The sequence below is a fragment of the Amblyomma mixtum genome, chromosome 5 (assembly GCF_055824585.1).
Source record: "Amblyomma mixtum isolate Tamu chromosome 5, ASM5582458v1, whole genome shotgun sequence".
NCBI lineage: Eukaryota > Metazoa > Arthropoda > Arachnida > Ixodida > Ixodidae > Amblyomma > Amblyomma mixtum.
The window spans coordinates 81,843,870-81,854,569 of NC_143016.1; the positions used below are offsets into that span (position 1 = coordinate 81,843,870).

General features: G+C 44.6%; 2 protein-coding genes across 4 annotated transcripts in view; one reads left to right on the forward strand and one right to left on the reverse strand.

Annotated features, from left to right (window-relative positions):
* The window catches only part of LOC149342811 (14 kDa phosphohistidine phosphatase-like), an 8,539-nt gene extending 3,637 nt beyond the window's left edge, over positions 1-4,902 (forward strand). For all 3 annotated transcript variants that reach the window (XM_089545296.1, XM_089545294.1, XM_089545295.1), the window contains exon 3: positions 4,586-4,902. In XM_089545296.1, coding sequence (XP_089401422.1) covers positions 4,586-4,804 — 219 coding nt within the window. In that variant the 3' untranslated portion in view covers positions 4,805-4,902. The remainder of the gene's footprint in view (positions 1-4,585) is intronic.
* Positions 4,903-4,913: 11 nt separating this feature from the next.
* On the reverse strand, positions 4,914-10,696 carry ERp60 (disulfide-isomerase A3). The gene is made up of 10 exons (XM_089545283.1): positions 10,450-10,696; positions 10,246-10,333; positions 10,060-10,183; positions 9,890-9,997; positions 9,680-9,806; positions 9,486-9,599; positions 9,308-9,408; positions 5,763-6,187; positions 5,285-5,361; positions 4,914-5,181 (listed from the first exon to the last, which is right to left on the reverse strand). Exons 1-10 carry the CDS (start codon positions 10,581-10,583, stop codon positions 5,016-5,018), a joined length of 1,464 nt encoding a protein of 487 aa, XP_089401409.1. The 5' UTR covers positions 10,584-10,696; the 3' UTR covers positions 4,914-5,015.
* Between the last annotated feature and the right edge of the window lie 4 nt (positions 10,697-10,700).

A 10,700-nucleotide genomic window follows, 5' to 3' on the forward strand; every position in this document is an offset into this window, starting at 1 on the left:
GACATTGGACATCTTGATAAGCTCTAAATTCACTTGCACGTTACCTTCATGCATTCTTCATGCAGTGAACTTCGTCAGCCCATTTGTCGGACTATGCGCTCCATCATTCCATAGGTTACATCAATACTCGCCATTGCATCCTTAGTACCCATTTCATGGCCGCATTTTATCTTCGGGTTTTTTTTTTTTTACCTCTTCCACGCTGCTCTCCTTCTGTCTTTTTCTCCCAAATTCCCCTTCCTACGCAGAGTAGCATGCCAGCGATTTTTAAACGCCGGCTAAATTCTCTGCATTTCATTAAAGAGTCTCTCTCTCTGAAGTTATGTGGTTTTGTTCATTTACCCAAAGGATATCCCACAACAAATTTGTACAGTTACCTTGTTTGAAGCAAGAAATTTGTGGTGAGAGCTAGGAACGTGCCGCACAGTGTTTGCATAAGGCTGGTTGACTGCAACCTAAACAGCAGAAAAATAATTTGAGGTTCTGCCTTCGGATCGCAGAAAGTTGCCATGCAGTTGCTGTTATTCCTGTGAATTCTTGTACAAAACTGTTTGACTCTGTGCTTCTTGGCTACAAGTACATCTTAAACCAGCTACGGTTCCCAGTAGAGGTTGCAGCAGATGGATTTGGTTGAGTAAAGAGGCATGCACTGTCTAACTGCCAACTCAGTTAAGCGTTTAGGTACTTAATCATTTTCATTTTGTGTCAGAATTTCATATGGCATAGACACTGTACCAGTTTGTGATATGGCAAAAAATTAGTATTGATCTACATACATTGTGTTTTCATTGCAGTATTGTGCTCGCATGCTGCGAAATGCCAAGTGCTTTACATGCATGCAGCATGAACAATTTCCTTCAACTCTCGACTGCAGTGAAATGCAAAAATTCATGTGAGAAGGATAGCGTGCAGAGACGAGGAATGAAGGAAGTTTATAACAGTAGCATTAGGAAATGGCAATTAATAAAGTCTGGAGAGGTGGAGTTTAAAGACTTTGAGGTCGCTGATCTACTGCTTACACTTACTTTTGCTAATATATGTTGGCATGCATACACAAATATGTTAAATGCAATGGTCCTGAATATTAAGGCAATGTATGCAGTAGGCCAAATCTTCTGCCATTAGTGGCTTGTCTTTAGAAAAATTAAGAATCCACATGAAGAGCTGTCACATGCATGGGCATAAAGGGATAAGGCGCAATATTCGGGCACAGAACCAGTTTTGGGAGAGGATATAAAAATTTAAATAACCTTCTAGTCGATGCCTGGGTTGTCTTTTTTTTACTCAGAACAATCTGGAACAAATTGCTCACTGCCTGTGTTTTGTCTGATGATGTCTGTTGGTTAGAATGACCACTTTCCAGTGTTCAAGTGCTATGTTTACTTCTGTGACTTCATGTCAACAAGAAAAAAGGAATGCCAACTAAGTGCAGTTGTTAAAAAAGGGTTAAGGCATTTCAGAACAGAAATCCCAAAGCGTGAAGTTTAAGTGCGTCTCAGCAGTCGGTCCAAACATCTTGCATGCGTAGGCTAAAGATTATCGTCATTGCGATTTAGGGTTTTTTCTGACTGGACGAGATGTTGTCAAAACTTAGATTTTATTTCTGTGACTTGTGTGTTCATTCTTGCTTTGGTAGTGATTCTTGTTTTGATGTAGATTAGTTATGTGGCTGACGCTACTTATGTCATCTGCATTATTTGTTTTGTATTCCCTGCTGTAATGCTTGTTGGCAGTGTGGGTAATTAAATAAATAAGATGACAGCATGGATAGCAAGGGCAACATTTTTTTCCCCTATAATTGTGCCCAATTAATTTTTGTGTAAGAGTATTCTTTTGTATACTGCATGAGTTATCAAAAACTGCTACTGTTTGGAGGTACGATGAAATACAGAAAAAAGAACAAAATGCAATTTATCTTGACATGTGACACACCAAGGTTATACAATAATTCTATCATTGCCACTCAAGATAAACAAGTAAAAAAGCATAGAAAAAATGAAGCAACTAAAGAATGCTTTACTGCAAGTGCAGGTACGGGCAATAAAAAAGGGATTTTAAGAGCCATATTTATATATACATCTGCATTGAACATAAAAAATTTCATGTTAAACAGATCATGTATCTAGAGGAAAAACCCTTAAGGAAAGAAACCGGGCTTGTCATTCATCTTTTATATTGTGTCGACTTGTAGGTACTAAGTCATGGTCATCATAACAAAGTAATAATAGTCATAAAAAGTTTTCTTGTACATGGTGTCCAAAGATTTATGTTTAGGTTGAATTCAGATCTAGGTTTAGTTGTCATGGAGTTCAGGTATGTTTCTGCTTTAGGAAGAAAAATGATGGCTGGATTTAGCCTTTCAAAAAGCTTTCCAAGACTTTTAACCAGACAAACCTGCAGGATCAGTGTACAATCCTTCTTTGTGCGGATACATTGATCTGCAAAGCATGGTCAATGAGTAAGACATGCAAAGCAGAACAGTAGGTCTTAAACTTAACATGCAGAAGACCAAATTTAAGTAATGTTCCAACAGTCTCGCAGTTCACAGTTGGTAGCGAGGTGTTGGAAGCGGTAAGGGAATACATGTACATGGGGCAGTTAGTGACCGCTGATCCGGATCTTGAGAGGGAAATAACTAGAAAAATAAGAATGGGGTGGAGCGCATATGGCAGGTTCTCTCAGATCATGAATGGCAGTTTACCAATATCCCTCAAGAGAAAGGTATACAACAGCTGTATCTTACCGGTACTCACCTATGGGGCAGAAAACCTGGAGGCTAACAAAGAGGGTTCAGCTTAAGTTAAGGACAACACAGCGAGCTATGGAAAGAAAAATGATCGGTGTAATGTTAAGAGACTGCAAGCGAGCAGAGTGGGTGAGGGAACAAATATGGATTAATGACATCCTGGTCGAAATCAAGAGGAAGAAATGGGCTTGGGCAGGGCATGTAATGCGAAGGCAAGATAACCACCGGTCCTTAAAAGGGTAACGGAGTGGATACCAAGAGAAGGCAAGCGTAGCAGGGGGTGGCAGAAAGTTAGGTAGGCAGATGAGATTAAGAAGTTTGCGAGGATACGGTGGCTGCACCTGGCAAAGGACAGGGTTAACTGGAGATACATAGGAGAGGCCTCACAGATGCAGTCCAGACAGGTGTGAATGGGTTTCTGCCCTTTAAGAAAAGTTGCACTATGACAAACTAAGACTACTAAGACTTTTCTATTGTTGGCATGGTGTAAGTTTCAGATGGGTGTAGGTCTGTGTGAGTAGTGCATAAAGTAGCTCCATCGAAAGGGGTTTGCTAGTAATTCGAGCAAGGGTGGAGAGGGAAATGAAGGGGGAGAGAGTAAGTGGTTGGCAACCTGTTTTACGCATAATTTTCGACAAAGGGGTGTAGTTATAGTGTACTAAGAACTGCCCACATACAGAATTAAAATAAACAAATAATGCAAACTAGAAACATCACTAATCTTCTCCTGGAGGTGGTAAAGAGAAAGAATGAAAAAAAAAAAAGATTCTAAACGGCTTAGAGGAGTTTTGGATTTAGGGAGACTGGAAGCTTTCTTTACTTGTGAAAGCTGCTGGGGGAGACTTTGCACTGTTTTTGCCATTTTTTTTTGGGTAGCCTTGGAGCTGAGTCACCAGCTCAGGATTGACTCGTGGTGTTAGTCCATTGGTTTCCCTTTATCTTGCAGCCTTTGTGTAGTGCTGCCAATGCATTTTTCTCTACCTGAGGTTTTAGAAAACGTTAATGATCAGCACATACTTTTTAACTGCAGTGCGCTTGCATAACCTGTGCAGAATGCTGTGGAGTGTGGTTAGCTTTAGGATTATTGTGAAAAGGCAACATTCATTTCTATTGCAGTGCCTCTGTCGAGTGCCTCGCTGTGAAACTCATACCAGTACTGCACAAATTAATTTTGAAGCTCCCATTTAAGTGGCAGTATATCAAGCTAGCCAGCGTAATGCTAAAGGACCGTCCTGAGTAAGGAAAGTAAAGAGGTACACAAGCTTCTGTAATGCTCTCCGAGCACATCTGCAAGACCGGCTGAAATCCAGCATCATACAGGAAAGCATGGCAAAAGTGCAAGTCACTGCAAGAGATCAAATAACCATACAGCTTGTAAAAGAAAAATTGGAGGGGACACTTAAAGTCCACGATGAGGGTATGACAGCCCATATATGCATAATCGTTCATTCTAGACTTAAAATTTATAGATCCCGAGAGTTCTCTTACCACTCCTGGCCACTTCCCTGCAATGGTAGGCGCTGCTACCTATAGGGCCTGTACAACCCAGGTTGCTCTTGCCGCACAATCTAGCTGCGAATCATTAACTGCCTCCTGCTACAGCGTGCAGTTTTCTCACAATCTGGTGGGAAGATATGATGACACCACAAGTTTATGCGACCTAGGAGGCCCAGCTTACTCCTAGGTTGCTTCTCTGGAGATAGTGTTTTTCACTGTTATCAACGCCAACACCGCCAGACTTTCTGCCATACAAGCGCTCTAATGCTGTCGCATTAGAACTCATTTGTTTTTGCCCATTAAGCACAGAGGCAGTACTTATGCTGTGAATGATCTTTCCAGATCCTTGACAAGGAGACTGCTGCATTGAACGCAGCAGGCCTGGAATGCGAATGCCTCGGAGGGGGGTACATCATTCACATCCCGGACACAAAAGAGCTGAAAGTCTATGGGAACTCCCAGACCTACGGGCAAGCAGACCATGCCAAGACAACAGAAATCCTCAAGAAGCAGTACCCGAACTACACCTCAATCACTTGGAGCAACGATGCTATTGTGTAACTATCCACAGCCTGCTTTGAAGACAACTGCCCGATAGTGCGACTGAAATTGAAGCATGTCAGCGTTAACAGAACAACATCAATAAAAAGTGAGCACAACCGCTTCCAAGTGAGTAGAAAAAAACAAACATTTATTGTACAGAGATGACAAAGACCCCAGAGATCCCAAATGAAATGATAGAAACAATGTCCCTCCTGACCCTTATGATGCCTCATAACTCCTCCTTGGCCTTCTTTGCACCGGAACGGTCAAAGCCCCTGAGCTCATTGGTGGCATGCTTGGCAATGTACTTGATGAAATCATCATGGTCGCGTCCACCATCGTACCTCTTCGGGTTCTCCTTGTCATCCTTGGGCACCCAGTACAAAGTAGGGAAGCTGAAAAGAGAACGGTCAGAGTTACATGGTACACTCGCACACACAAAGCATTGAGCTAAACAGGCACTACTTCACAGCAGCTTGTATCTTGCGATTGACTCACCCTGTGACCTCGAACTTGGGGTGAACATCATTGGCAGTGGCATCCATCTTAACAATTTCCACATCTTCGTCAGCAAGCTGAAAAAGTTTAGTGTTGCCCGTTTCAGATATTGCCCACTACAGCACAATTATGTATGCGAAAAGACTGGTTATCTGATTGCAAACACTTGACACTGACACCTAAAGCACACCATGCCACACACGTGGGAAACTTAACACAATCTGAGTCAAAATTACAATTATGATCTACACGCATTACACAATAAAGCTGCATTTACTAGGGCCCAGATTTCTGGCAATAATGGGCAGTCCTTTCAAGCATGCACTGTCAAGCAGTTTTGAAAAGTTATGCAAGTTTGCAGTATGAACTGCACAGTGACTGCTACCACAACAGTAAAAAGTGCAAATGCAAATAGTGAACCGTAACTTTGTCTCTGCTGATTATAAATAAATAACTGTCCTATTCAGAATACACATACCGTCTTGCCAACTTCCTCGTAAGTAGGTGCCAGTTTCTTGCAGTGGCCGCACCACGGAGCGTAGAACTCGACCAGGACATCCTTGGGGCTCTCCATGACAAGCTCCTTGAAGTTCTCGGCCACAGCCACCTTGACAGGCCCATCGTTGCTCTCTGGAACTGGCTCAGACTTGAGGTGTGCCTTGATCTTGCCAGCAGTGTACTCTTCGAGGAACTTCTCCAGGTTCTCCACACTGAACTCATTGGTCATGCGGAACTTCTCATTGTTGGCATTGCGAACGGCGATAACAGGCTTGTTTCCGTGAGAGGACAGGCCATAGTCGTCCATCTCGGCAGCAAAGCTGTCCTTGTTGCTGATGGCAAAGTTGAGCTTGCCCTTGTAGTTCTGGGCCACCTTGAGGATCCTGTTGCGCCAGTAGTTGGTGCCTAAGGACAGGACAGAACAAAAGGCTCAACCCCTCACAGCACACAAAAACTTCGTCACTGAGGTCCATGCCACAGCTAAGTTTGAACAGCTTCAATGTGGTTCAAAATATCCAGCATGGGTGGGAAGGAAGATTACGTGGTGACCCACACTATTGGCTAAGGCCTAAGAAGCTCCAGACAGGTGGAAGTTTGTTAAAGGACCAAAAAGGTATAAGCCATGCACATTATTGTAGCACTCCAATTTCATCCAAAGTGGTACCTAAGCTCGGCATACCAGAATATTTCCTGGAGGGGCAGCATAGTTTTAAACTTTGTGAGCAGCTGTAATGTATATACAAAAAGAAAAGCAGACACAAATTGTAAAAAAAAAGAAAGGGCCATGAAGCCAATGTGGTGCTAGTTGCTTCAACTAAAACCACGTTCTGCTACACCTTGCCCATATGCTTAGCTTTCCCAGTGAACGCCTCACCTGCAGACACGTACAAAAGCCAATTTACCTTCTATAGAAAAGATTTAAAGCAACTTTGTAGCCCCCAGCTACCCAGGGAGCTGTTATCCATTTCAGCAGATGATGCATGTCCCTTTTGTGCTTCCTGGCTTTATACCCCTGTCACACTAGCAAATTTAATGTCATTCGAACCTAATGGCATTCGATGCATCGAATGTCATTCGGTCTCTTTCGGTGCTACACGGAAAAAAATAATGCCATTCGAAAATGATGGCATCGACGATCAGTGAAAAAAAAATAGTCCAACTGAACGACATCAGCGCGCATAAAATATGTTTGAAATTGTTGTGCAGTGTTTCAAAAGCGGGTGAGAACATTTGGGCGCCGTATTATAAGCTTAAAATATTATTTGCGGCCATTCCGCACCACTTTAGCCATCAAAAGCCAAGCCAAGTACAAAGTCAACCACAAATCCGATAAATGTAAACAAACAAAATGGCTGGCATGGCGGCGCGCGGACACGCGCGGAGCTTGGAAATGACTTCCTAAAGGTGAACTGCTCAGTTACGTCTTTAAGTACCTTCGCTCTTAACGAACATGGCACGCCAACCAACAAGAATCACGCATCCCAAAATGACCGACGGTCGCGGGAAAGACGCTGCTTCGCGCTCGGCCGCTGCGGTAGGCTGCTGAGACCGAGAGTAACAGCTATCCACGACAGCCTCTAGTGTGAACCGATTCACACAAACATTAACTTTTTTTAGCAGAACTAAATAAATGCACTTTCTAAGTTTGGCAGTGTGCACACTATATTTTTCGCGTCGCTTGTACCTGCTGCGTATCTGGTGTCCAGAGTACGCATTCGGTTCGAGATCGAATGCGAATGAGTTCCCTTAACTCATTCGATGGCGAATGTCATTCGAACCTAATGACATTACATGTTCCCGTGTAGCAGTCGTTTAATGACATTAGGTGCTAATGTCATTCGATTCGAATGACATTAAATTTGCTAGTGTGACAGGGGTATTACAATGAGTTTGTTTCCCAGCAGAGCAATTTTCCTTGAAATCATAAATCCCGTAAACTTTTGTCCATGTCTGTACACCTTCCAGCATAACAAATGGACGAGCAACCCCAATGCATTTCCAAATGCTGCAAAGCTTTTCAAACTATTCGCTGGAAATAGAAATCAGGGCAACAACCCGCGTTTCGATGAAGGAGAAACACATAAGGTGCCCGTGTGCGGTGTGATGTCAAATTATTCCAGAGCCCTCCATTTTGGCACCTCTTTCTTCCTTCTCTCACTCGCTCCTTTATCCCTTCCTTTACAGCATGGTTCAGGTGCCCACCGAAATGCGAGACAGACATACTGTACCATTTCCATTCCTCAAAACCCATTTTCTTTTTTTTAGCAACACAACACTGGTCCAGCACTCCATGTAGTAATCAGCAAGGGAAATGCAGGTACAATGGGGCTTGATTTCCAGTGCTTTCTACACATATGCCTGAAAAGTGTGCACGAGAGCACAGCCCAGATTGGTGTACCCTATAGACACTTAGCAAAACTGCGAAAGTCAGCTTTCCTGCATAGCAGAAAACTCGTTACCATGGCGGTGGCACAGGCATTCCTAGGAGGATTCCAAGCCTTGTGTCGTGCACGCATCTGGCAAGTAACCAAGATAGCAGCGTTTCACCCTTCCTTTGCAATTGCAATGTGGACCAGGTGCGTTGCACGCAGAGCAAAAGCATGCAGGGGAGACGCGTGACATTACTCCGACTAATCTGTGATCACGGAGAGATATTCCGTATCTCTCCGGTACTGCACCAGATTCCTGCCCCTAAATGTACTTGGGCCGCCCTTGTGAACCTATTTTCCTTCTGCAAGGAAGCAGACTTCCAGCTGACCTCCCAATTTTTTATCACAGGAGTGTCAACCTTTCGCCTGATCAGCGCCATATGGCTGAGCGACACTCCAGACTCTGCGAGTTGCCGCATGTGCACTAAGCATGGGCCGCAGCGGCCGTCGTCTGCTAGGCTGTTCCAAGAGCAGAGCACTGCCCGATTCAACATTTTTCTTCACTTATCACACTATGCCGCAGCACTTACATTCAATAGGGGAATCGGCCACACAGGACAATGATTCTTACTTTCCGATAATGCTCAAAGCATGTAAATAGAGTTCCCACGAAAACACGTGCTAAAAATCCTCTTTAGGGAACTGGGTGAGAGCGTACACTATTTCTCCAGATTTCAGGAGAATCCCTCTCCATATCAAGCTCCAGCTTGCAGTGACATGCAATAATAGGGAGAACTAAAAACTCCATGTGTGGTATAGGAAGGTGTAGTGGAAAGAAGCAGCTGCGATGGCCTCAAAAGAGAAAAGATCGAATATGATCATTTGTTTACGCACAATCAGGAGTGTTAATCGCCACCATTCCAGCACAGGAAGCATTGAGAAAAGTAATGTGTTTGCACTTCGTCGTATTTAAACATATTTACAGGCAGTGAAAACGCATTGACTTTTTGAATGTAAGCGACCAAATGTAAAATCTCCCGACTAGGACTGGATGAGTGGAAGAAAAACTAATAGGGCAAAGCATATGGTTTCTGCAAGCTCTGCTACATGCAGTGCACGATTCAGCAGTCCCACAGGCACGTGCTGAGCTACCCACCCTTTGCGTTCTTTGTGTAGTCCACATCGAAGTAGGCAACCAAGAGTGGGGCCTCGAACTGGTTGTAGTTGTCCTGCGTCCTGTGACCAACAAGGCCATGGCTGTGGGAAGGAAAGGAACCTTTAAACCACTGCATATGTGAAACCACACTAGAAACCACAGAATGCCGTTAACTTACTAGTTCTGCTTCAAGAACTTCTCAAGCGCAGCCTTGTCTGCAGCACCATCGTAGACCACCTCGCTCTCTTCAAACTTGCTCTTAAGTAGCTTGGGCCTGAACAGCACAACTTTGCTGAAAGACGGAAGCAAAACGGAATCAGTGTGGTTCACGATGCGTTGACGCAACTCAGGCTCTAACGCCGCTATTATTACTTGGTGTGTCCGTATTTCTTGAGCAAGTCCTTGTTGAAAGTGTGGCCGAAAACCCAGGATTCCCTTTGCTTGTCAGCAACCTTGAGGAAGTGCTCGTGCAGGTCGACGTCCTTGTTCTCGAAGAAGCCTGCAAGGCAAGTGGCGCTTATAGTACTCAAATATCCTGCCACGAGCACGAACAGTGCGCGTAATTTAGGATGTACTACTTACCAACAATGACCACCTCGTCCTTCTCGAGCAGCTTCGCAAGTTCCTCGGCAGTTGTGCATTCCTTGGAGCTGGGTCCAACCTGGGACCGCATGTGCTTGACGATGCCACCTGTTCAAAAGAGTATGTTAGCCCTACCCGCCAATCAAACACGCTGGCAGGCGTTAGCTTACCGGCCTCCCGAGGGCCATTGTATTCCGAGGAGAATTCTCCTCCCTTGAAGATCTTGAGGGTGGGGTATCCGCTCACGCCATACTTTGAGCACGTTTCCTTGCCACTGTCCGATGTGCAGTCAACCTAAAGGGATAGCTTCGTGTTAGCTTACATCCCTGGCGTCATCAGCAAACTGGTTATCTTACCTTGACAAGTGGCACCGGCGGATCGTTGGACTTGAGGGTAGTGGCAGCTTTTTCATACTCGGGCGCTAACCTCTTGCAGTGGCCGCACCTGAAGAAGGCAGCAAGCGAACAATATAGGCAGTGAACGACAAGCAGGGGAGGCGGCTCGCGATTTTCAGAGAAGTAAGCGGGTGCAGGACTGGTTTTCGAAGAGGCGTGACTCACCATGGAGCGAAGAATTCGACAAGGGCTGTGTCGTGCTCTTTAATCCGATCGTCAAAATCGGATCCAGAGTAATCGAGAACATCGCTACCAAGGGCAGCCGACACAAAAGCGGCTAACAACACTACGTGCTTCATGGCGTAGCCCAAACTACTAACGTGTCGCACGAAGAAGGCAGAGCCGGCTACTTAAAAGTTAAAAAACAACGTGGCTGTCGTACAGCGACGCCGGGCGAGCTGCGCTGTCGGCCTACG

What these genes read in the sequence shown, in the direction of transcription:
- ERp60 (XM_089545283.1), bottom strand. Translation starts at nt 10,583, where the DNA reads ATGAAGCACGTAGTGTTGTTAGCCGCTTTTGTGTCGGCTGCCCTTGGT. An exon ending in GTCGAATTCTTCGCTCCATG is followed by an intron (nt 10,334 to 10,449) that starts GTGAGTCACGCC and finishes TGCCTTCTTCAG; the next exon opens with GTGCGGCCACTGCAAGAGGT. An exon ending in CAATGGCCCTCGGGAGGCCG is followed by an intron (nt 9,998 to 10,059) that starts GTAAGCTAACGC and finishes TCTTTTGAACAG; the next exon opens with GTGGCATCGTCAAGCACATG.